The sequence below is a fragment of the Argopecten irradians genome, chromosome 12, assembly GCF_041381155.1.
Source record: "Argopecten irradians isolate NY chromosome 12, Ai_NY, whole genome shotgun sequence".
Classification (NCBI taxonomy): Eukaryota; Metazoa; Mollusca; class Bivalvia; order Pectinida; family Pectinidae; genus Argopecten; species Argopecten irradians.
Genome location: NC_091145.1, coordinates 10,691,669 through 10,719,554, shown reverse-complemented (window position 1 = coordinate 10,719,554; position 27,886 = coordinate 10,691,669). Strand labels below are relative to the sequence as shown.

At 35.5% G+C, this 27,886-nt stretch overlaps 1 protein-coding gene across 2 annotated transcripts; it reads left to right on the top strand.

The window, feature by feature from the left end:
- The first annotated feature begins 17 nt into the window (after positions 1-17).
- LOC138304872 (molybdate-anion transporter-like) lies at positions 18-27,674 on the top strand. 2 transcript variants are annotated; one of them, XM_069245223.1, is made up of 14 exons: positions 18-237; positions 9,526-9,670; positions 10,310-10,370; positions 13,466-13,573; positions 14,065-14,183; positions 14,524-14,660; positions 15,282-15,466; positions 16,098-16,168; positions 16,644-16,698; positions 16,827-16,929; positions 17,307-17,374; positions 17,702-17,781; positions 20,612-20,673; positions 21,977-22,116. In XM_069245223.1, exons 1-13 carry the CDS (start codon positions 87-89, stop codon positions 20,652-20,654), a joined length of 1,326 nt encoding a protein of 441 aa, XP_069101324.1. In that variant the 5' UTR covers positions 18-86; the 3' UTR covers positions 20,655-20,673; positions 21,977-22,116. The 2 variants fall into 2 exon arrangements, with proteins under 2 accessions (XP_069101324.1, XP_069101323.1); XM_069245222.1 differs by lacking the exon at positions 20,612-20,673 and having other exon boundaries at positions 21,977-27,674.
- Positions 27,675-27,886: the final 212 nt, after the last annotated feature.

The following is a 27,886-nucleotide window of genomic DNA, read 5'->3' as shown; positions in this document are numbered from 1 at the left end:
AGTTATCTCCCTTACATCGGACGACTTCCGGGATACCGTTTATTTTGCCGATGACAGCTTGAAGAAGTCGATGTGTTAAGAAAAATATGATGAACATATTTATATCAGGATTTGCTATATTGAGTATATTATGTATAATTCTCTTTGTTTATACGCGTACTTCTCTGCCCTCTGTGGGAGATGCCAGCTTCAAGCAGTTCCAGAGAATCTACCTTGTGGTTTACATGTTAGCCATGGGTGAGTGCACTCAGCAATCAAGTTAATTCTTGCATGTTTATTTTTTTGTTTGAAATTTTCAACCCAATTCAGCGACAGTATTGCAACATTAAAATATTAAGTAAAGCTGTCTGTTTGAAAAATGAATGATCTCCTACTGGAATATTTCGAGTTCCAATATCTTACAGAATTAATAAAAGACGCCGGTTGTTATTGTTTAAGCCTAGATTCTAGTAAATAGATTTATAGGTCTAACTCTTATGTCAAAAATACATTTAGTATTAGATAAGCTTTTGATTGGTTTGTTTTTCTAAGTTAAACGTCCTTATGTATGATTATCTATTAGGTTGTATGAATGTCTGTATTTATGGTTACAATGTAAGTGTGACTCTTTCCCTTTTTATCTTACCACAGTCTCCCAAAACACGCTCCTCGCACTTCACACACACTGCATACAACATGGGAGGCAGTCCTTACATGACCCTGGCTGTTAATTGGATGTTAAAATAATCAAACAAACACACAAACTACTAACCATAACATGATGTGTGTGAGCATATAGATTCCAATACATTAGAGTACTCCTTGGACTTTGAAACCATATTTCGCGGGAAGATTCTCACACCGCCATGCTGGCAGGCATGTTTTAATTCTCGTTATCAGCACAATGAGATTTGAACTTTTGCACGACATGTATTTTAGCTGGAGAATAATGTATGGAACTAGTGCTAGTTATAATGAACTAGTCCAATTGGATTAGTTGCTTCATTGGATTAGTTGCCAAATTTAAAATCATTATAACATACTGCAGTGGTCTTTTGCATTTTCAACACAATTTGAGTGCATTCTTTATGCGATTATTTCAGTCCGGATGCTTCCTTTTGTTAGAATTTGAAAAAGTTAATGTCGCAGACTGAGAGACACAGGACAGCACATCCCACCCAGTCACATGTACTGACAACGAGCAAACAAGTCGTAAATACATATGTCCTACTCCTTTTATACTGAATGCTAAGCAGGAGCAGAAACTACCACTCAGTCAGGGTGTGCAACTTTGCAGTGTGAAGCCGTCCCCATTTCCTTTTTAGCTTAGAAAATGGAAAAGAACCCAATAGTTTTTCTGAAAGCCCATTCCAATTATGAAAGGGGTAGCACCCACTTCTTTAATAGTATCATGTTATATATTCTTTCTCAGTCATTTGTTCATGAAGTTGAACCTTTTTGTATCAATTGATTTATTTTCCAGTTTCTTTATATTAAACCTGACCACATGCAATACTTGGAATTGTACTCCAATTGTAACTTAATCTTGTCTTAGAAATTTTCAAGTTTCATTAACTGGTACACATGTTTATGAAATTAACAAATTTTTTCTAGACCAGTAGAATTTTTTTGATTTACATATACTCTATTTATAACATACTCATAACGTTACACTGATAAGTATGTCTGTATGACCGACAGGTACATGTTGTCATTATTCTACAATTATATTTTAAGCTTGTAGTGCTTACAACAAATTAACTGTTAGCTGAGGTGTACCTTATAAGTAGATGATTATGAAGTGCTTCAATTCAATAGCTACAGTAGTTCTGTCCTACATTTATACGAAGTGTTTTTTGTTGTATATACATATAATCATGAGGGGTGTAATATACATCATGACATCATGATAACAAAAACGAATGTATAGCTTAAATAAATGATGCTCCACCGCTGACAAATGTTATTTTTTCACTATGAAAAACAGATTTATTGTTACTTTTAGTTAGTAAAGTATGTGTTTATGCTGGCCTATGTACGTAGTCCATAACCAATGCCAGAGTCCTAAATCTTAGATGAAATAAGGGTTATGGACTGTCAAAAAAGTGAAACCTTTTTATTTTATTTTCTTAAAAAGGATATGGAGACTTGATGGTATAAAACCTTGCAAACCCCGACAACAATCATAACATTTTTATTAGGTAGATTATATTGTAGAAGTATGTAACTAGTCATATCTGTAAAGAATTGATGCTGTTTGACCACCAAGGGGCCCCCAGAAGCAAGAACCAAGGAGTCAATTTGACAGTATAATTCATATAGATGACTTCTTGAGTGAAAATAAATATGCATGCTATTCATATCTGACTTGTATATGTAGACATGCTTATGAGATTGAGGTTAGAAATTGTTCAGATTGTTGGTTTACCCCCTGGGAGCCTCAAGGGCGGTGCCAAAATTCTGCACTCGTATCTGACTTTTAGCACCCCTATGCTATTGGACGGGGTATTGAAATCGTATGCCTTTTTGTGATATTTACTTAACCAGGTGAGCATGCCCTGTGGGCCAGCCAGATGTCTCTTGTATAAAGTTCCTGGTTGAGATTAAGGGAAAATGTTCTATCTTAAACCGCTTTTCTGTCCTAATTTTCACTCTGTTCTCGTTAGGTACTAACTGACACCACAAAAACATGCTGTTGTGAAACTATTGACTCATGTAGGTTATATAGCTACATGATTTTGTGTACAAGTTTACCTGTTTCATAAAATGTAGAAAAATGAATTATTGATAATGACGGCCGGCCCATGGCCAATTACCTGCTCCCTGCACCCTTAATTGAAGATTATGTCAAGTATGGTAATATAATCACATAGTCAAGGTCTATAAGAGATGTAGGCCCGCATACAAATACAGATTCCTTATACTTTGTCATTCAGCATTAAGATATTAAATACATAATATGTACACAGTACTAGATAGCTATCAACCAGGTGGAAGAAACGTTGATGGATGACATACGCCCCGAGAGTATCAAATATACCTGCACTTCCTGTATATAAGTCTGCATGGTCTTGGTTAGTTTAATTAGCTTAGCTCATTAATTGGTATAAAATAAATACTCTCAGTGCTTGAAACAGGGGTTGAAAATTGCAAGCTTGCCAATATTTTAACATTTCTGAAGCAGAGAAAATGTAGTGGCCAAACCAGGATTCGAACCGGGACCTCCCAACATTAGACAAATGCTCTACTGACTTTGAGCTACCTGGTCACGGATGATTGATGATTGAACCAATCCCATATTCCACTACATAAACATTCATGGGGTTAAAATATGAAAAGAAACTCTTGAAAACTTTTGATTAATTCCAGTACAGTAACTATCATATCAATATATCAACCCCAGAAATAAGTAGCTGGGTGACAGGACATGTACAACAGGGAAGTGTTAAAGTCTGATAGAAGTTTTATTCTGTATACAGATCACACAAAGATGTTCTACCAGTGCAATATTGATCTCCTGAATTAACTTGATTTATTGATTTATGCGGGCAGTCCATGTATAGGTTTCATTAGACTTCTTTTTCTGTATGGTTTTAAAATTCTAGTTATCCTGACCTATAGATAGTAATATATATACATTGTACATATTGAACCATATGGCGTTAAGCTGGTACAGTATTTCCATGATGGCTATACTACATAACATGTGATTTAGGGTGTGTCAAACTAGTGTTCAGTCAGAGGTCTAGTAATATTAATATACTTCAAGCCTGATAGGGATAGAAATAAATTCTCCATACCTATGGTACAATGCAACACAGTCTTGTCATCTGAGATTGTATTATGTATGGCTACCCATCCCACACATCATTGTGTGATGTCACAACATCGCTGTTTTCTCAGTAAAATTTGAGCTTAATTTCCAGGAAACATTCTAGTTTTATTTTAAAGGCAAACAGCAGAATTTTCATTAAAAAATAGATAACATAATTTTCATAATTTTGGAAAATTGAAGTGCTGTTGTGGCTTTTCAGAATTTTAGGTCAGTTGACCCGAAGGGTCAGGATAACCTATAGTCATCATGTACCGTTTGCCGTCGTGTGTCGTGCGTAAACTTTTCATTCAATCTACTTCTTCTCAATAACAGTAGGGCTCAGAGTACTTATATTTGGCCTGTGGCATGCTAGATGAAGGGCTACTAAAGTTGGGAAAATGAATGACCTTAACCTGCACTTTCAAGGTCACAGGGGTCATATAGGCTCAAACATTTGAAGCACTTCTTCTCAATAACCATAAGGCTCAGAGTACTCATATTTGGCCTGTAGTATGCGGGAAAAAAGGGCTATCAGAGCTGTGAAAATTAATGACATTGACCTTCTCTCAAGGTCACAGGAGTCAAATAGGCTAAAATCTTTGAACAATTTCTTCTTAATAACCTTAAGGCGCAGAGTACTCATATTTGATTTGTGGCATGCTGGGATGAAGGGCTACCAAGGGTGTGAAAATGAATGACCTAGACCTTATTTCAAGGTCACAGGGGTCAAATAGGCTAAAATCTTTGAACGACCTCTTCTCAATAACCGCAAGGCTCAGAGTACTCATATTTAGCCTGTGACATGCTAGGATGAAGGGCTATTAAAGTTGTGAAAATGATTGACCTTGACCTACTAATAAGGTCACAGGGGTCAAATAGGCTAAAATCTTTAAACGACCTTATCTCAATAACCATAAGGCTCAGAATACTCATATTTAACCTATGACATGCTAGGATGAAGGGCTATTAAAGTTGTGAAAATGATTGACCTTGACCTAATTTTAAGGTCACAGGGGTCAAATAGGCTGAAATCTTTGAAGCACTTCTTCTCAATAACTGTTAGGCCCAGTATACTCATATTTAGCCTGTAGCATGGGGATGAAGGATTAATAATGGTGTGAAAATGAATAACCTTGACTTAATGTTAAGGTCACAGTGGTCAAATAGGCTAAATTCTTTGAATGACTTCTTCAAACTAGCAGAAAGGCCCAGGGTATTCATATTTAGCCAGTAGCATACTGAGATAAGTTATGAAAACTGTCAAGGTCAAGGTCAACTACTGTATCAAGGTCACAGGGGTCAAATATTTTAAAATTTTGAATTTTGAACTTGGTCTTAAGTTCTGCCAGTGTGATTTAGCTGACACTTGCATGAAATGATCCTGACATGGTCCCAACCAGGTGTTGTTATATCTTATGTTGATCCAAACTCCAAGATGGCCACCACACCCCGCCATCTTCAAAAATATATTTTGAACTGGTCTTAAGTTCTACCAATGTGATTTTGCCTGAAACATGCCTGAAAATGCGATACTGACATTGTCCCAAAAGAGTGTTGTTATTTGTCAGGTTGATTCCAAAACCCGAGATGGCCACCATAGCACCCTATCTTGAAATACACATTTTGTACTTCTTTAAAGTTCTCACCCATGTATTTGGCTGAAATTTGCATGAATATGATTCCTTACATGGTCCAACCAAAGGAATTTTGATTTTTTAATCATGATGCAATAACTATTTAAATTCCCTTACGCCTATTGCCAGGGTAGTCACGTGACCGTTATAGCATTCATGGGTGTTAAATATGAAAAGAAACTCTTGAAACCTTTTGTATTATATTACAGTGTAGATAACTATCACATGCAATATATCAACCCCAGAAATAAGTAGCTGGGTGACAGGACATGTACAACAGGGAAGTGTTAAAGTCTGATTGAAGTTTTATTCTGTATACAGATCACACAAAGATGTTCTACCAGTGCAATATTGATCTCCTGAATTAACTTGATTTATTGATTTATGCGGGCAGACCATGTATAGGTTTCATTAAACTTCTTTTTCTGTATGGTTTTAAATTCTAGTTATCCTGACCTATAGATGGTAATATATATACATTGTACATATTGAACCATATGGCGTTAAGCTGGTACAGTATTTCCATGATGGCTATACTACATAACATGTGATTTAGGGTGTGTCAAACTAGTGTTCAGTCAGAGGTCTAGTAATATTAATATACTTCAATCCTGATAGGGATAGAAATAAATTCTCCCATACCTATGGTACAATGCAAAACATTCTTGTCATCTGAGATTGTATTATGTATGGCTAACCATCCCACACATCATTGTGTGATGTCACAACATTGCTGTTTTCTCAGTAAAATTTGAGCTTAATTTCCAGGAAACATTCTAGTTTTATTTTAAAGGCAAACAGCAGAATTTTCATTAAAAATAAATAACATAATTTTCATAATTTTGGAAAATTGAATTGCTGTTGTGGCTTTTTAGAATTTTTAGTTTAGCTGACCCGAAGGGTCAGGATAACTTATAGTCATCATGCACCGTTCGCCGTCGTGTGCCGTGCGTAAACTTTTTATTCAATCTACTTCTTCTCAATAACAGTAGGGCTCAGATTACTTATATTTGGCCTGTGGCATGCTGGGATGAAGGGCTACTAAAGTTGGGAACATGAATGACCTTAACCTGCACTTTCAAGGTCACAGGGGTCAAATAGGCTCAAACATTTGAAGCACTTCTTCTCAATAACCATAAGGCTCAGAGTACTCATATTTGGCCTGTAGTATGCGGGAAAAAAGGGCTATCAGAGTTGTGAAAATGAATGACCTTGACCTTCTCTCAAGGTCACAGGAGTCAAATAGGCTAAAATCTTTGAACATCTTCTTTTTCTTAATAACCTTAAGGCCCAGAGTACTCATATTTGGTTTGTGGCATGCTGGGATGAAGGGCCATCAAGGTTGTGAAAATGAATGACCTAGACCTTCTTTCAAGGTCACAAGGGGTCAAATAGCCTAATATCTTTGAATGACTTCTCAAGAACCGTTAGGCCCAGAGTACTCATATTTAGCCTGTGGATGCTAGGATGAAGGGCTATTAAAGTTGTGAAATGATTTACCTTGACCTACTTTTAAGGTCACAGGGGTTTAATAGGCTAAAATCTTTGAACTACTTCTTCTCAATAACCGTAAAGGCCAAGTTTACTCATATTTAGCATGTTAGCGATGCGGGGATGAAGGCCTAATAATGTGTGTGAAAATGAATAACCTTGACTTAATTTCAAGGTCACAGTGGTCAAATAGGCTAAATTCTTTGAATGACTTCTTCAAACTAGCTGAAAGGCCCAGGGTATTCATATTTAGCCAGTAGCATGCTGAGATAATTTATGAAAACTGTCAAGGTCAAGGTCAACTACTGTATCAAGGTCACGGGGGTCAAATATTCTAAAATCTTGAATTTTGAACTTCTTCTCAAGTTCTGCCAGTGTGATTTAGCTGACACTTGCATGAAATGATCCTGACATGGTCCCAACCAAGTGTTGAGCTTATATTCATGTCATGGAGCGGCGTCCGTCGTCCCTCGTCCGTCAGTCCGTCCGTCTTTCTGTCAATATTTCCTTTAAATCGGTACTAGTCATTGAGTTCTGCATGGATTGTAACCAAATTTGGCCACAAACATCCTTGGGGAAAGGGGAACAGAACTTGTATGAATTTTGGCTCTGACCCCCCGGGGGCAGAAGGGGCGGGGCCCAATAGGGGAAATAGAGATGAATCCTATAAATCGCTACTTGTCCTAGAGTTCTGCATGAATTTTAACCAAATTTAGCCACAAACATCCTTAGGGGAAGGGGAACAGAACTTGTATAAAATTTTTACTCTGACCCCCCGGGGGCAGGAGGGGCAGGGCCCAATAGGGGAAATAGAGGTGAATCCTATAAATCGCTACTTGTCCTAGAGTTCTGCATGGCTTGTAACCAAATTTGGCCAGAAATATCCATGGGGGAAGGGGAACAGAACTTGTATAAATTTTGACTCTGACCCCCTGGGGGCAGGAGGGGCGGGGCCCAATAGGGGAAATAGAGGTGAATCCTATAAATCGCTACTTGTCCTAGAGTTCTGCATGGCTTGTAACCAAATTTGGCCAGAAACATCCATGGGGGAAGGGGAACAGAACTTGTATAAATTTTGACTCTGACCCCCCGGGGGCAGGAGGGGCGGGGCCCAATAGGGGAAATAGAGGTAAATCCTATGAATCGCTACTTGTCTTTGAGTTGTGCATAGATTTTAACCAAATTTGGCCAGAAACATCCTTGGGGGAAGGGAAATATAGTTTGTATAAATTTTGGCTCTGACACCCGGGGGCAGGAGGGGCAGGGACCAATATGGGAAATAGCGGTAAATCCTATAAATCGCTATTAGTCATATAGTTCTGCTTGGATTTTAACCAAATTTTGGCCCAGAAACATCCTTGGGGTTAACAGAATTCGTATAAAGTTTGGCTCTGACCCCACGGAGCAGAAAGAGTGGGTCCCAATAGGTAAATTAGAGGTAAATATTCAAATTTCTTCAGAAAAGAAACAGTGAACCTGTATTCAGAACATTACTAGGCATTACAAACCAGGTGAGCGATACAGGCCCTCTGGGCCTCTTGATATATTTTATGTTGATCCAAACTCCAAGATGGCCACCACCCCTGCCATTTTCAAAATATATTTTGAACTTGGTCTTAAGTTCTACCAGTGTGATTTTGCAGGAACTTGCCTGAAATGATACTGACATTGTCCCAAAAAAGTGTTATTTGTCAGGTTGATCCAAAAACCAAGATGGCCACCATAGCCCCCATCTTGAAAACACATTTTGTACTTCTTCTAAAGTTCTACCCATGTAGTTCGGCTGAAATTTGCATGAAATGATCCTTACATGGTCCCGACCAAGTATTTTGATTTTTTAACCATGACACCATATCTAATTAATTTCCTATACGGTTATTGCCAAGGTAGTCAGATGACTGTTAAGGCCCTTGGGCCTCTTGTTTAGTGCAGCTTTCAAAATGGCAGGATATTATACTTGTGAAATTATAATAAAAATGTTGAGGTATGAGACAAGAATACTCAATTATATGTTCATATGAAGAACAGAGATTTTCTACCCATGGAATCACTATATTTATACCTACATATTGTGACCCTTGGGTAGAATATCCCTATCATTCATATCCACGTGTGAAAGAGTCTTATAAGGTATGTGACTAAGGGTTTGGTAATCCTACATTAGGCTCATAAACAGAAGTCTTCCTGAGTACTGACAAGCCGGTTTTTTCCACAAGCTTGAAGATATTCGTGTCTACTGAGAGACCAATGTCTTATTACCATTATTTATGTTTACAAGCACGATACAAAGGATGAAATTGTTAATTATTTAGAACCATTTAAACATCAAATACCAGTTGAGTAATTAAGAGTTGAATTTGATGATTAATTTGCATTAAAAGAATTGGAGGAATGCCTTCAAATATTTTGATAATTGAAGTTAGTTAATGTAATATTGCAAGAAGTGCTAGAAGGATATAGGTAAATTATGTTATCGACTATTGATGAATATAGGGATGGTACAAAAACCCTGGTTTTTTTGTGCAAGTATCTTAACACATACTGAAGTGGAGGTTTGATGCTTTTGTCACACAATGTTATACCTGCTCTTTATTTTATTGGTTGTAGCTGGTGACTGGCTCCAGGGCCCACATGTCTACGCCCTCTACGACAGCTATGGCATGTCCGCTCACGATATTGAGGTACTGTTTGTCGCGGGATTTGGCTCCAGTATGATATTTGGTACCATTGTAGGATCCATTGCAGACAAGTAGTAAGTACATGTGTAAATACTTATTTTTAGTTGTGTAAATTTTATAAGCATGAGCTTATTGTACACCTCCTCCGCAACAAAATTGGAGAGGGTGGAAGGGGGGGGGGGAGTCTGTCTATTGTCCACAATTCTTGTCCAAATAGCTCCTCCTAAGCTCTTGAAAACTTCTTGGTAATATTGATAACCATATTTAGAGGTACAGAATGTAAAAGTGTACATGTTTTAAATCATAGGTCACTAAACAGAGATTTTGTCAAATTATCAATAACTCATTAGCTATTGAATCCATTTAAATTTGGTCAAGAGATGTAGTATGTGGATACACATGATTTGACATATCAAATTGGCATGCATGTTTTAATAATGGTTACCATGGAAACATAAATGAGGCTTCTGATGGCCCGATAAAGCTGAAAATTGCCGTGTAGGGTTTTAAAGGATGACAAATAAAACAGTTACAGTTTTGAAGACATGTCATTTGGTTGCTATGATTACCATTTGAAATTTCAAGATGAACAAAAATGGACAACTCTTCCTTAACTACTAGACCATTTTCAATGAAACTTCACAGTAAAGTTAGGGATTATGAATAGATGTGATTTTTCAATGATAAGTACACTGATGTGTTTTGTTTTACAGCGGTCGCCGTGCCAACTGTATCCTGTATGGAATTCTGTATGGAGGAGCCTGCATAACCAAGGTAAGTCACGGTTCATTAATAACTGAACTCTGAAGAGGTAGATACTAATATGCTGAGACAAACTTTCGCAAATTTACTTTGATTGTGAAATTTGCTAAAGTAAATCATACACAAAAAAGTTTATATATGGAAGGGATACATTTGAGGATAATTGAGGAAATCAAATACACATGTAATCTGTCTTTGCAAATTATAGAGTTATCCCCCTTGTGGGTAGGTATTTATTGTATCGTCATTATTTTATGAGCAAAATTTACGTTTTTTTCATTGAAAAATGTGACAGCTCACCTGGCCCGAAGGGCCGGTGAGCTTATGTCATGGCGCGGCGTCCGTCGTCCGTCGTCCGTCCGTCGTCCGTCCGTCGTCCGTCCGTCCGTCGTCCGTCGTCCGTCCGTCTGTCCGTCAACATTTCCTTTAAATCGCTACTAGTCATAGAGTTCTGCATGGATTGTAACCAAATTTGGCCACAAACATCCTTGGGGGAGGGGGAACAGAACTTGTATAAATTTTGGCTCTGACACCCCGGGGGCAGGAGGGGCGGGGCCCAATAGGGGAAATATAGGTAAATCCTTTAAATCGCTACTTGTCATAGAGTTCTACATGGATTGTAACCAAATTTGGCCACAAACATCCTTGGGGGAAGGGGAACAGAACTTGTATAAATTTTGGCTCTGTCACCCCGGGGGCAGGAGGGGCCGGGCCCAATAGGGGAAATATAGGTAAATCCTTTAAATCGCTACTTGTCATAGAGATCTGAATGGAATGTAATAAAATTTGGCCACAAACATCCTTGGGGGAAGGGGAACAGAACTTGTATAAATTTTGGCTCTGGACCCCCTGGGGGCAGGAGGGGCGGGGCCCAATAGGGGAAATAGAGGTAAATCCTTTAAATCGCTACTAGTCATAGAGTTCTACATGGATTGTAACCAAATTTGGCCACAAACATCCTTGGGGGAAGGGGAACAGAACTTGTATAAATTTTGGCTCTGACCCCCCCGGGGGCAGGAGGGGCGGGGCCCAATAGGGGAAATAGAGGTAAATCCTTTAAATCGCTACTAGTCATAGAGTTCTACATGGATTGTAACTAAATTTTGCAACAAACATCCTTGGGGGAAGGGGAACAGAACTTGTATAAATTTTGGCTCTGACCCCCCCGGGGGCAGGAGGGGCGGGGCCCAATAGGGGAAATAGAGGTAAATTCTTTAAATCGCTACTTGTCATAGAGTTCTACATGGATTGTAACCAAATTTGGCCACAAATATCCTTGGGGGAAGGGGAACAGAACTTGTATAAATTTTGGCTCTGACCCCCCGGGGGCAGGAGGGGCGGGGCCCAATAGGGGAAATAGAGGTAAATCCTTTAAATCGCTACTAGTCATAGAGTTCTAAATGGAATGTAACCAAATTTGGCCACAAACATCCTTTGGGGAAGGGGAACAGAACTTGTATAAATTTTGGCTCTGATCCCCCGGGGGCAGGAGGGGCGGGGCCCAATAGTGGAAATAGAGGTAAATCCTTTAAATCGCTACTAGTCATAGAGTTCTACATGGATTGTAACTAAATTTGGCCACAAACATCCTTGGGGGAAGGGGAACAGAACTTGTATAAATTTTGGCTCTCACCCCCCCGGGGCAGGAGGGGCGGGGCCCAATAGGGGAAATAGAGGTAAATCCTATAAATTGCTACTAGTCGTAGAGTTCTGCATGGATTGTAACCAAATTTGGCCAGAAACATCCTTGGGGGAAGGGGAACAGAACTTGTATAAATTTTGGCTCTGGCCCCCCGGGGCTGGAGGGGTGGGGTCCAATAGGGGAAATAGAGGTAAATCCTTTAATTCGCTACTAGTCATAGAGTTCTGCATGGAATGTAACCAAATTTGGCCAGAAATATCCTTGGGAGAATAAGAACTGAGTTTGTATAAATTTTGGCTCTGGTCCCCGGGGCAGGAGGGGCGGGGCCCAATAGGGGAATTATAGGTAAATTCTATAAATTGCTACTTAATTGTCCTAGAGTTTTGTATGGATTGTAACTAAATTTGGCCACAAACATCCTTGGGGGTAGGAGAACAGAACTTTGGCTCTGACCCTCAGGGGGCAGGAGGGGCGGGGCCCAATAGGGGAAATAGAGGTAAATTCTATCAATCGCTACTTGTCCTAGCGTTCTGCATGGATTGTAACCAAATTTGGCCACAAACATCCTTGGGGAAAGAGGAACAGAACTTGTATAAATTTTGGCTCTGACACCCCGGGGGCAGGAGGGGCGGGGCCCAATAGGGGAAATATAGGTAAATCCTTTAAATCGCTACTTCTCATAGAGTTCTGCATGGATTGTAACCAAATTTGGCCAGAAACATCCTTTGTGGAAGGGGAACAGAACTTGTATAAATTTTGGCTCTGATCCCCTGGGGGTAGGAGAGGTGGGCCCCAATAGGGGAAATAGAGGTCAATCCTTTAAATTGCTACTTCTCATAGAGTTCTGCATGGATTGTAACCAAATTTGGCCAGAAACATCCTTTGTGGAAGGGGAACAGAACTTGTATAAATTTTGGCTCTGATCCCCTGGGGGTAGGAGAGGTGGGCCCCAATAGGGGAAATAGAGGTCAATCCTTTAAATTGCTACTTCTCATAGAGTTCTGCATGGATTGTAACCAAATTTGGCCAGAAACATCCTTTGTGGAAGGGGAACAGAACTTGTATAAATTTTGGCTCTGACCCCCAGGGGGCAGGAGGGGGGGCCCAATAGGGGATTTAGAGGTTAATATTAAAATTCCTTTAGAAAAGAAACAATGAACCTGTATTCAGAAAATTATTTGGCATTACAAACCAGGTGAGCGATACAGGCCCTCTGGGCCTCTTGTTCTAATTGTCGAGTCTTCTGATAATTACTAACAAAAAACCAGGTGAGCGATACAGGCCCTCTGGGCCTCTTGTTTCATTGAAAAATGTGACATGTTGCTCAAGGAATAATGACGTGATAATCTTTACCTACACACAAGGACAGATAAACCTGTAATATGCAAATACCGCATTGCTCAGTCATAATAAAATACATGTTTATTGGATTTACTCACTCTACGTTTTCTGCTGTATTTTGTAGCACTTTAACAACTTCCAAATCCTGATGGTGGGGAGACTATTAGGTGGCGTGGCTACCTCTATCCTGTACAGTGCATTCGAGTCATGGATGGTTTATGAACACCACAAAGTAAGTGATAAATAGAAGAAATGGATGAAGACATATAGGCAAAGAAGAATTTATTTCAAAATTTAACATTGATTCCCCATTCATCTTAGATCTGCTGTTTAATCTTTCAGTCTGATCACATTCAAAATGCCTGCTAATCTGAATACATTGATGTAATCTAGCGGAAAATTTGCAGTTTTGATGCTCTTAACTAATATATATATATTCCAATTGTTCAAAAAAAATTTCAGAAATAATTTTCAAAAATTACCAATCAGTAAAATTTAATTAAGTGGGGATAAAGGTCAAGATCACAGAGTTATTGCTGAACATTTTGTGACAACTTAGAAAGTAATCATACATGTATTGTGTAACATGAAAATAAACGGATATGACAGGAAAAGCTGCAAATTTTATGTCTATTTGGAGACACAAGTGAAAAATTATGTTCTTTTTCTTATTAGTTAGTTATAAATTATATTTATTTAGAACCTTTTTTTTTGTATTTACAGCGTGGCTTCAATCAAGACTCCCTTGGAAACGTATTCAGTCATGCAGTACTAGGGAACTCCTTGGTCGCCATCTTTGCTGGACTGATTGCTCAGTTCTTTGCAGACAGATTTGGATTTGTGTGAGTGTCAGATGTCTTTAAACCTTACACAGGGAACATGGTACAGTATAGATTATTAAAATCCTTCCCTACCTCAGGGGTATCACAAAGAAAGCCCAACCCCTGGGGTAATTCATAAATGTCTAACCCTCGGACCAATATGAATATTTTTCTCCCACATACTAAGTAAAGGAAGAAATGAAGCATTTCACTTAAACACCATGTGTCTAGATCTTACCAGTGTTTCGCTGTGAAATGGTACAGAGCTCCTTTTGTTGTATATCTTACTGTTGTTTCACTGTGAAATGTTTCACAGCTCCTTTTGATGTATCTTACAGTTGTTTCACTGTGAAATTTACAGAGCTCCTTTTGATGTATCTCTTACCGTCCTCACGATAATGACTGTGATCATCATTTTCACCTGGTCTGAAAACTTTGGTGATAAAACCAGCGACATCTCAGCCAGCTTCAGTAACGCCTTCAAGTCCATACGGACAGGTGAGTTATACATCTAGACTGTCTAGTATGTCTTGTATTTTATGTTCCAGATCACAAGATCCTGTGTCTAGACTGAATTAAAATGTGTATCTTATGTTCCAGATCACAAGATTCTGTGTCTAGACTGAATTAAAATGTGTATCTTATGTTCCAGATCACAAGATCCTGTGTCTAGACTGAATTAAAATGTGTATCTTATGTTCCAGATCACAAGATTCTGTGTCTGAGCCTAATGAAGTTGTGTATTTTATGTTCCAGATCAGAGGATCCTGTGTCTAGACTTAATTAAAATGTGTATGTTATGTTCCAGATCACAAGATCCTGTGTCTATGCCTAATGAAGTTGTCTATTTTATATTCCAGATCACAAGATCCTGTGTCTAGTCCTAATTAAGTTTTGTATTTTTTATTCTAGATCACAAGATCCTGCATCTAGGCCTAAATAAATCATTATTTTATGTTCCAGATCACAAGATCCTGTGTATAGGCCGGATTAATTTGTATATTTCATAATCTAAATCACAAGATCCTGTGTCTAGACCTAATCATGTCTTGTATTTTATGTTCCAGATCACAAGATCCTGTGTCTAGACCTAATCATGTCTTGTATTTTATATTCCAGATCACAAAATCCTGTGTCTAGGCCTGATCCAGTCCTTGTTTGAAGGATCCATGTATATATTTGTACTAGAGTGGACCCCCGCCTTGACACCAGAAGTACATGAGCCCGCCTCAGGAACAGTCAGGCATCTATTGTCCTCTGGTGATAACAGTATTCCTCATGGACATATATTTGCTGGATTTATGGTAAGGAAAATCTCCACAAATTCAGTAAAAATAATTGAACATGTCATTTACAAATGTTTAATAAAGTACTGGTAATAAATGCTATGCTAATGTAGAAAATACATTTAAACATTGGTACAATTTTATTTTAGCACAAAAACCACTCAAAATAGAATTTTTACAGTGTACAAATTTATATAATGATACCTAGGTCTACTTATGATTTCAAAAATCTTCTTATTCATTATCTTTTTAAAATTCCTGTCAATTAAACATTGAAGATATATGATATATATATCTAATTGTCACAGGTGCTGGACTTCATGTTTTTTTCTGATAGTTGTTCTGAGCTGGAATTCATATGAAAAGCATACATTGTATTTCAAGTTCAATTCAAATTCAAATTCAAACTCGAATCTTTCTTGCATATTTCATATTCCATATTTGCATATTACAGAGTTATCTGTCTTTGCGGGTAGGTATTGATTGTGATGTCATGTGTTTGCGAGCGTAACGTCATACTTTTTGGAGAAAACAGTGTGAATTTCGTTCACAAAATAACGCGTAACAATCCATACCTACCCACAAGGGAGCTAACTCTGTAATATGCAAAGAGGGAATACATGTATTTAAGTGACATTTCTACTTACAGGTGTCCATCATGATCGGATCATCTTTGTTTAAAGTCCTGTCTAATTATACCAATGTAGAGTCTTTTATGAGGTAAGATACTGAAATAACCACTGATAGGAATTATTAGTGTTTATCTAGGAGCTTGAGCTGCAAGAATATATTTCTCTTTTTATTTTAAAAGAATGTTTTCTTAAAGGGCCTGATACTAAGTCTGTTGCTGGTGTGATAAGATAGTGTGTTTGTTTATAATAAATCCACAAATTTATATGTAGAAGAATGTACAGAAGAATAAACACATTCCTGTCGAGTGCCCCGACCTGGAATCAAACCCAGGTGTGAAAAAATGCAGCTCTATACCAACTGAGCCAAAGAAGCCTAGTCCATCAGCTGAGTGACAGAGACTGTATAAATAGCTTCAAATTACAAACCAGGTTGACCTGCCCCTTTTGCATACACTGACAGAATTAATTTAATTTAGAAATATGTTGAGGAAACTGAATTAATTTAATTGAAAAATTTGTTGAGGAAATGACTTATTAAACTATACTTTTTTTGTTTCTTTCAGATTTGTACTATTTATTGCAGCTATTTCATTATCTACACCAATTATTTTTAAAGGGGTAAGTTGGATAAAAAAATACTTTCTTGATATTTGATTAATGTAATATTTTGAATGGCAGCTTGAAGCAAACCTTAAACGTATATAGCTAGCAGGCATTTATAGTTTTGTCATTTCTTCTCTTTTCAGAACCAGCTATTTGTATTTATAGGATTTTTGGTATTTGAGACATGTGTAGGAATATTCTGGCCCTCGTTAGGTCAAATGAGAGGAAAATATGTACCAGAAGCAAGTGAGTATCTATATAGACCTTTATATTAATTTAAAACAAAATAATGTTAACAAAGAAGGATATATGTGTTAATCAGATTGAAAAAAGGAAAATTTATTTAGAGAACATGGAAAACCTCACCTATGAGTAATTGATGCTTAGATCGGGCAATTCTTCCACTTTACAAGAAAACATTAATATATACCGCAGTCTCCCAAAACACACACCCGCACTTCATACACGCAACACACCCCATGCATGGGTGGCTGTCCTTACACGACCCTGGCTGTTAATAGGACGTTAATTAATCCAACAAACAAAGAAGCTTAGATCATATGGAATATTCTTTTTCATGATTCATTATATAGAACTAATAATCATCTGTACTTCTATTTTAGCTAGAGCAACTATAATGAACTTTTTCCGAATTCCGCTGAACTTCATAGTTGTGGTAATACTCCTACAGGTAAAATCCTTAAAATATTTTATTTGGTAGAACCGGTAATATTTATTTATTGAAAATGTAAAATGTTCGCCAAAATCTTTTGACCCATGGTTACTCTTCTCCAGAATTGTGATTGTAAAAAAAGTACATTCAATTTAATATGTAAAATTAGTATTAAAATGTAACATTTGTTGAATTGGAAAGAAATTTATTTTGACCTTAACTTAGGATTTGTAGCTTTATGTTGAAATTGTAGGAACTTTATATCTTGACCTTATACTGTAGCTTTGTCGAAATTTTATCTGTAGATTCATTAGAATTATCACGAAACTCAATGGTTTGTTACAGGCCCTACCAATGAAGACGATATTCGAGTGCTGTGTAGTGTTTCTATTATTAGCCACAGTCTGTCAGCAATGGCTATACAGGTCAGTTACTGTCGTCACGCAGAATATTATCATCATCTGGAATACATCACCTTCATATCAGCGTCATCGCACAAAATATCTTTATCATCATCTTCACATTACCATCATCTCACAAAATATCACTGTCATCGTCTTAAATTATCATCGCTCATGTTTTATCACTCTCATCTATCCAATTCTTCTCCTCACAAAATAAATATCCATCACTTTCATTAAAAAAAAAAATCATTTTTCATCGTCATCTTACACATGATCATCTTCTCACAAGTTAGCTTCGTCTCATAACATGTCAAAAATTATGATCAAGTTACAACAAGCAAAATTTTGACTTCAACTTCATCATACAAAAAAAGTCATTTATATCATCTTCATTTTCATCACCACCTTACACTATTGTCACCGTCATCATTGTTATTGTAATCCGTTTTGTTAACATCACCGTCATTTCACAAAATGTCATCATCATCATCATCATCTTCAGGATGGTTATCATCAGCAGCACAAATGTCATCATCATTATCGACATCATCATTATTATTATCCTTATCTTCATTATCGTTGTCATTGGCAGGGTGTCATCTTTGTCATCATTTTTGTCATTGTCATTTTCATCATTATCAATCATCATAATCATCAATCAAAAACACTATCATCTTTGTTATCTGAAGAGAAAAATAGAATTATAGTGTAATGAGGGAGATAACTTTCTGAAATTGACTTTTAATTAATTAACGATCACTCAAATTAAAAGTGATCCCAATATAGAGGTCTTTCTGCTTGTGGTGATTATTCTGGGTCTAAATATAGCTACTGCATTAAAATCTTGAGGTGGAAGGATCCTAATCAGGCCCTTCATTACCAAAAAGGTAAATTTCTGTTGCTGGTATCTCCTGTTAACACTGAGGAGGTGATGACATTATTACTTATTTGTAATATTTTAGGTGAACAAAAAGAAAAACTCCAGAAGGAGAAATTCTTAAGAACCAACGTCCTGCTATAAGTTCATGTGTGTTGTGATTCATCTTCTGGTCGTCAGGAGGATCCTAATGGATACGGAGCCCTCTTAAAAACATGATCCTTATTTGTAATATACTTTATTGAACAAGTGAATACTACAGATTTCGTTCAAAGTTATTGCTTAAGATGTCAGTTTACATAAAATCTCAGTTGTAGTTTTCATCTCACATTGACATCAGGGTACTTAAATTTCATAATGATAAAATTTTATCAAAAATGGTTTGGAATCTGATATCTCAAATTTCTATAATCATAGAATAAGTAAAATATTTTTTTTGGCTTATTTTCGTAGGATTTTATCAAACTGGGTTGTGTGTAGTTACATTTTACTAGCCCCTAGGGCTGATATGTGTGGCCAAAGAAAGTCAGTTTGTAGGAAAACTTTCTGATGATGACCATCAAGGATGAAGGATGATTTTGCTTCTATTCCATGTTCACTTTATCAGATGATCTTACTAGCTACTGTAAACCAACTTTCTTTCGCCGCTCTTAAATATCGTGATTTCTGTTTCAAAATTGAGATGAAGTTTCACGGATTTAAAATTGAATTGATATATCTTTTGGTTTTTTTTGCAAGAATGGTCTAAAATATGATTTCGCAGAGAAAAACTTTCGCAAATTTACCTTGATCGCAAAATTACTGGTAGCGAAAATGAATCGCTCGCGGAAGAAAGCTGTATTACAGTAGCCACTGGTGTACTTATGTTATGTACTTATGTAATAATTAGCCTACTATCATCAGATGCATATCGCATTTTGATGGGTACCAATATGCTTCTGGGATCTCTGGTTTATATAGACACATATATGAACTATTAACATAGATACAATATACTTACGTGGAATTAGAATTTAGTAACATTATTGTACTGTATTGTATAACCATTGTGTACCATACATGGTATTATGCATAACTATTTAACGTATTCGACCCAATAAGTGTCCATGTCCCTATAAGCACTTCTCCCCTTTTTGAGGCCTCATTTTAATTGCACGGGCATAAGACCAAAACAATCAAAACTGTATAGATTTGCAATAATTTGTTTTATGATGCACCTTTTCTTTTTTTTCAATTTTTAAATACCCTGGGCGCATATTGGGTGGAATACGGTACTTGGGTAAAAATTATATCACGGTTAGATATATACACGGTTTGCTGATTGCACTGTGTTTTCGATGTTCTTTTGACTTTATTTCCTTTGTTTATGTTGGTTTATTTGGTCCAAAGGACCAAGCTGAGCTTAATATGGCTAACGTGGCATCCGGTGTCCATCTTCTGCTAATTTACAAAATCAACTTATTCTTGAAAGCCAATGGTCGGAATTTGACCAAATCAGGCTGGTATTAGTTATCCTTATGGAATAGGAATTCAAAATTGTACAAATGTTTTCACGAATCCCCTGGGGCCTGAGGAATGGGGTCAAAAGGGTTGATTAAGACAAAAAAAAAAAAAAAAAAAATTTAAAACACAATTCTAAGACTTTATAATTTCTTTCTACTATTCAATATTGATTAGATATGAGTTACTTTGCTATTATAAAAGATCCAGATATATATTGGTAAAAACATTTTGTGAAAGGATATTTCCACTTGAAAGTCATAATCAAATAAACATGCACATGTAATCTGCTTTAAACTTGTCACATTTAGCTTTATGTATTAAGAATTTTAATAATTATATCACCTTATTCTAAATGCCACTGTGTCAACTACATAATGTATCTCCGATGGAATTTTCACAGAGAAACATCCTGGTTCTCTTTGACCTTTGACCCCATTACCATATATAGCCTTTATTGTTACTATTTTTCAGTATGACAAAAGTAAGAGAAACAAAGGATGTATTCTTGGCTTGATCCTCTACACCTATCTGGGGTAATTCTAAACTCTTTATGTCTGTCCAATTTCTATTGTCATCTTAAATGTTGATAAAATCTTAAACTTTCAGTAGTATTGAAAGGTATATAACTCAAAACAAATTTTTATGTAAATCAAGATAAAATTTCCAAACCTCCAAAACAGATCATCACTTTGCAGACCTGCAGGTATATAATTTGCCTAAAATGGTGCATTGTATCAAGAATCATAGAATCAGAAATGTGAATTTCTGCAAAGATTTTTTTTTTTACTTTTCTTTGGTAGAGGTTTTGGGTGCATTTAAAGGTTGTTTATATAACGTATTTGACCCAATAAATGCCCTAACCCTTTTTGGAGGTTTCAATTTCAATTACCTTGACTTTAACTCTGAGTGAAAATATGAAAACCATATAGGTTTTGCTATTTTATTTCATAAGTTTTTTTGCAATTATTTTATGAAAGTTTAGTCCAAATTTGGATCTGTCAAGCTCCCCTTCTATTTTTTTTACTAATACCAGCTTGGCACTTATTGGGTCCAATATGATACTTATATTGTAAAGTACTATCCAGGTAAGTCACTGTCGGTGAGAAGTTTACATTTTATAAGAATGGAGAATGCATGTAATTTTTCTACTTTTATTTTTCACCTTATAATTTGCACACTTGATATTCTAAAAAATAATCTTCAGAGTGGTACTCGGTATACAACTTCACTTTTATACTCACTTGTGTATATACATATACTCACCCTCACAGATATTTGCACAGTGTACTAATGTATTCAGATTGTGACTGAACAACAGAAACATTATAATAAAGGTGTGGTTGTTCATGGGATTTATTCATTATGTGATAGAATTTTCGGGATCACATTGTAAAGCGTTTTTGTTTTGAAATAAGATATCTTTGTGAGAATTATTAATTGTCAATTTCAAATTCACTGGCAAGAAGTTTTGATAAAAATACAATGTAAAGATGCTTGCTTTCTCAATTTCATCTCTTCTTCTTCTTTTTCAAAAAAAAAAAAAAAAAAAAAAAAAAATGGAATAAATAATAGATCCTTCTAAAATATCCCGGTCAGCTTGAAGTATCTTTGTCAGCTCATAAGCATTATAAACTGACCATTCAGGGAAAACAATCAACCAAGTTTAAAAAAAAAGAAAACCCATAGCTGTCTTGTGAAAAAAACCAAAAATCAATTCATGATGAGGATTGAGAAAGATCTTTCGAAAAAGCAACCAGAAGATAAAAGTGTTATGATTTCTTAGCTGATGTTCCTTTGTTAAATCCTGGAATGTAATGTTGAATCTTTATCTTTCAGTTTGTACAGGAAAACACCGATGCTTGAACATGTTGAAAATGGCAGCCAGATGTCAGCTGAGAAATCTGACGGAGCTCTCCTGGTGGAACACAAAACACCCCTTCTGGATGTAAAGGCAGAGATGGTGTAATGGTCATGTGACTGATCTGGAGGTTGCTTTGGAATGAATACCCACCTTACGGATTTTGAAGAAACAAAATTTTTTAGTAACTTGTTACAGAATGTTTAAAGATAAATATACTGGTAATGTAAAAACTAAAACTGTGTATACTGATTAGGTTTCAGAATAAGTTATTCAATTGATCTTAGCATTAGGGGATGATAGAGGCAGCAGACGTACCTTCGATAAGCTCTTGCCCTTGATGAACCTCTTTTTGTTTGATTCTAGGTTAAATTTTTGGGGACCATGTTCGATATGGGGGTAACTTGAGATCCCAAAACAACATGGGTAAAGCACTATTTACCATCGATTAATCCCACCTTCTGGTGAATGTAAAGTCATCATTTGACATGATTTTTGTGATGTCATAATCACCAGAAGGTGGGCCTTATCGACGGTAAATTGTACTTTCCGCATGTCGTTTGGGTATCTGGAATCTACACCCCCGTACTGTTAATGTTTGAGAGTGTGATTTATGTTTTGAATGTGATTTATTATCACTATGATATTATTCTTAATTTTGTAAATTACAGAGTTGTCTTCTCTTGTTGATAGGTTTGCGTTGTTACATTGTCCCTTTGTGAGCTTAGCATCACATATTTTTGACGTAATTTGAGCACATCAAGAAATGACTTGACAATAAATCCTTTCCTCAAGAGGAAATAGAATGTTACATAGAAATTAAGACAGTGACTGAAAATAATGTTGTGTGGTTGTTAGATGCATGTGTAAGACAGAAATTAATTATTAATTAATAGTTTTACAAATTAAATCATAAAACTGGATATGATAGGACACAAATGTTTGAGGTTATTTAATATTCATTTCATTTGAAAATATTTTATTGATAATACAAGAAATATAAACATAATTATAATACAAATCATAAAATGATTATAAGTAATTAACCAATGGATTGGACAACAGACAAAGCCTATAAAAATCCTTTCCAAAAACATTGAACATTTTATCACTTTTCATGTCTTGGTCTCAGGGAAAGTAACAATTTCTTTCTGGGCCCGGCACCATAAAACTATTCTCAGACAGATTTTTTACTCAAGTCTATGATTTAACATAGACTTGAGTAAAAAATCTGTCTGAGAAAGTTTTATGGTGCTGGGCCCGGTTCTCAATTTAGCTAAAGATATCTATAGCTATAGTATGTTCTTTGTTTAATAGTATCAGTATTTCATAATTTTGCAATTCATCTATACAAAGAAATGAATGAGAATCTTTCTTACATGGGTCTATTATGTAAATAGTCATATCTGAACCCCAACAAAACGATTTTAACTCATCAGCATGAGCCTTGCTGAGCGCTGACTAGCTAGATATTTCCTTAGGATTTAGAACCATCCATGATTATTTTCCTTCTTATCTTTTAAAGAAAAGGATGGAATTTCGCTAAATATTTCTTTAGGATTTAGACCCATTGAAGATTAATTTACTTCCATCTTTTAAAGAAAAGGATGGAATTTCGCTAAATATTTCATTAGGATTTCGACCCATGAATAATTATTTTCTTTTTATCTTTTAAAGGAAAGGATAAAATTTCAGTTGTCTCAATCATAATCAATTGAGTCTTCATCGTTGGTTAATCAGTATGTGTCAAATTAGTGATGTTATCAACAATATACACCATCTTTATACTGTATGCATTGCTGACATCCCATAGTTGTTTAGTGTGAGTGATCAGCTGTCGTAATTTTAATGTGTTACACTTTCCCTTTCAACTAAAATGGAAAAAGGAAGTCTAGTGAGGTATTTAAGAGTTGATAATGAAAAGGCTCAATGAATTCAAACCACTTTTGATAAAGAAAATTAATACTTATCTTATTGTAAATAATTTCACATAGTTCTACATGTATAACATGTGCCTTATTTAGGTTTAGAGAATTGTACATAACAATGTTTGATTTCTGCCTGTATTCATTTCACTAACTAAAAAAAAAATTATTTGTTTCTTGTGTTTGTTAAATTTGTAATTCTAATTGTTTTGTGAAAAGATGTGATCTGTATCATGTTTAATTGTGATAGTATTACTAACTTTATCTTCAAGACACATTATAAAGACACATTCATCTGATCCTAAAATCACCTTTTGTCGGCGGTGTAGCATCTGTTCCCTTCTGATATCACAAAAATTATATTTACTTACAGTGTGGTGCAAAGTTGTTGGTTTTTTTCCAAATGAAATGTCTTAACTTCACAAATTGATCATTTTATAGTCTTGAAATCTTGATTGCTGTTGAATTAGTTAGATTTTATTTTTAAGTTAGATTAGTATTTATAAAACTAGTATTTATTATTTTTTGTAAAGAAGAAATTGAGAATCACTTAATGACTAGCCATAATATAATGATTGAGACATTTGTCACTTACTCATTACAGTTTCTAAGGTATCAATCACATAAGATTATATGTTCTTACAAGTTAAAGGGCCACTACCTTTCCGTAACAGCTTTTAATTTTCAAAATGGGAATGTAAAATGAAATTGATAATTTTATAGAGTCACAAATGTTATTAACTTACCGTTAATACTACACTTACTATCACCTTTTTTAAAGGGACAATTCAGTGAGGCTAATTCGTTACATAACCACGAAGCAAAATATGACATAAAGGTATTGTTCTACATTCCTTATGAAACATATGACAAGAAATAGCGACAAATTCCACAACATTGTTAAGTATTTTGATTAATACCATTGTAATTCCAAATCGTTGATCAATATGATTAAGCAGGTACAACATGAACGCTGTACCCTTATCGGAGTCAAAGTCACGCACATTAAACAAATGCAATACATAACCGCTGAGGAGTTGATGAAATTTATTTTTAGACAAGAACATGCATCTAATAATGTTAACACAACTGTATGAGCGTTTTGAGTAGTTCTAGACAAAAACATCGTTATTACACAGGCATGGGTCAAGGTTCGGAATACAAGGCTATGTGTAATGGCGATTGATCATTTCACATACAATTGACTACAGTGGGCTTTTCTGGCATATCAAAGTAAACCCAGCTAATCTAATTTCCATAAGAAGTGGTTTGTTTCAGAAATATGTGCAAGTTTTAATGTACTTTTAGACCGAATTGTCCCTTTAACAATTTTATTTAAATAAATTTAATGTTAATTTTCATAACGCAGGTCCTTTTATGTTTCCCGCCGTCCTAATTACTGTGCGTCAGTTGATTTTCACTACTCCTGATGGCAAAACAGCAACTGTTCATTGTTAACATAGTTTACTTAGGGAATCCTGCATTTGGTTGGGTATTCGGGTATTTTTATTGTTTTTAAGACACTTCATATTTTTGTTTGGCAAAGTAAGTAGGCCTCCAACGTTGCAATATCTTTGTGTGACATTGATATTTTAGCATAATTAATTATCAATACATTTGTACTATATTTGCTGTAATTAGCGCCTCTTCCTATTTCTGAAGAAGGAGTTGAAGTTGTATAAATACATGGATTTAATGATATTTTACAACATTTCATGCTTTCAACACCAGCATTAGAAGCCATATTACATGAACATGAGTCTTTTACATGTGAATGATAATGGGTCTCAAAGGATAAAAGGCATATGTATTCTTACTGTAGCAGATTAATGTTTCATGAGTACAGAAAGTGTTAAAATATGGACGACTTTTTTCGCTCACAACTTACATTTTGGTTCACAAATAAAGTAATTTTTTGAAGTGCCCTGAGTGCTAATTGCAGCGAATACATTAATTTTTCTCTATTATACTGGATGGTCTTTGGCAATACACTCGTGTCACCTGAGGCTGTATTACGTAGCTACCCATGAAATACAGTATCATGACTTCACACATCCTCGATACTCCAGGGCTTCCGATCACTTACGATCTCTACAGGGGAATGTAAGTGATCGGAAGCCCTGGAGTATCGAGGATGGACTTCACAACATCAACAAAGTTACTATTTTCTCTGTACAATTTCAACATTTCAGTAAGCCTGGGTTTTTTATAACATATTGTAACCCTCAGGTAGAATATCCCTATTCTTCATATCCACATAAAGGGTCTTATATTAGAATGTATTTCCTGACATCTTATACGGAGCTATTGCCCTTTGATTATCTTGTCATTTTAACCCTGGTTGATATGAACATATTTTTGTGTCCATATTCATACAAGAAATCATTTCATAATACAACATTAATAATTATTTCTTTATATTTTGTTGGTTTAGTAAATATTTTTTGTTACAATATATTATCTTTTGGCAGTAGGTGCGTAGCCTACAGAAATGCATTTATTTTTTTAAGTTCATGCAATTTGTTTACTTTCAAACATTTGTATTTTGCAATAGAATTGTATAAACATGTTCAGCTGCTTAGTATATATTAAAGATGCTCCACTGCTGACAGAGCTTACACGATACTCATCATTTAAGCAATAATTTGTGTTAAATCGTGTATATGTATATCTAATTAACACAAAAAATATTATAATCAATTTTGCTTTTAGTACATGCGCAATCAGTGCTTTATTCCATATAGGTTAAAGTGCCAAGGATTTTTTTTTCGGGACACGATTAATTATCTTTGATATTTTAATCTTGAAGCTCAAACTTTTCAATGGTGGTAATGGTGTAAAGCATCTACATATCTAAATACAAATCTGTCTGCTCTTTAGTGTGAAACAGAAAAAATACCATTTGTCAGTGATGGAGCATCTTAAAATGAAAATAAAACAAATAATTAATAAATTTTGAAAGATAATATAGGACCAAGACAATTGATGTTATATTTACTGACTTATTGCTACATTCATGTGCATAATGATTTTATGTTTTACTAACGTAACAAGCTACAGTCGTGGGACATAAGTATTTGTAACTACATGTATTGTCTTTTTTGCTACATATGTATTTGTATTCTATGTATTTTCACTTTTTTTTTCTTTGAATTTTCCTGATCTCATTTATTGATAGATTTTCACCAAATTTGGTATACTTATACAGAATTGTCAACACTTTTAGCTGATAATATTTACAAAATTTTCAGGTGCTTCATTTTTAAAATATTATTATTTTGGTGCACCGCTTAATATTTATGACGTCATTTCCTTCTTTGTTCTTACCAAAATGGCAAAAAAAATTTTTGCTTTCAAACAAAACGCTGTTTTCTCAAAAAATAGGTAACAGATAATTATACAAATATTACTAGCTGAGAATAAAGACTATTTTCTATTAGTATGCCAAATTTGGTTGAATTCCATCAATAGATGAGATCAGGAAAATTCAAAGAAAAATGGGAAAAAAATACATGGAATATATAGGGAAAAAACAATAGTGAGGAATAATTATGTCCCATGACTGTACATTAAAGTAATATAGTGGTATTGTACAAAGTAATGATCCACTCCCAGATAAACAACACAATTTGAACAAGACAATAGTATATGGCTTTGTATCCCCGAAGAAACAATGCCAGAGAAAAATACAAAATTCCAGATTTTTTGTAATCATTTATCACATATATTTATTAAAACATTTCATTGTTTACTTTTAGCATTATATGGTAATTTGTGAATACAAGGATTTATAAGTGAGAAGGATTTGTCAAATTGGGTTTTGGACGAATATATCGTGAGCGCTTTTGTGTTTGGCACTGACTGTGACGTTTGGCCATCATTTCATCAGCTGTCATATTTTTAGCTCACCTAGCCCAAAGGGCCGATGAGCTTATGTCATGGCGTGGCGTCCGTTGTCTGTCC

Bases quoted from the DNA above. Each gene is read 5' to 3' on its own strand.
- LOC138304872 (XM_069245222.1), top strand. From the start codon at position 87: ATGATGAACATATTTATATCAGGATTTGCTATATTGAGTATATTATGT. The intron at 9,671-10,309 runs GTAAGTACATGT...TTTGTTTTACAG, and splicing joins GGATCCATTGCAGACAAGTA to CGGTCGCCGTGCCAACTGTA. The intron at 17,375-17,701 runs GTAAAATCCTTA...GGTTTGTTACAG, and splicing joins TTGTGGTAATACTCCTACAG to GCCCTACCAATGAAGACGAT.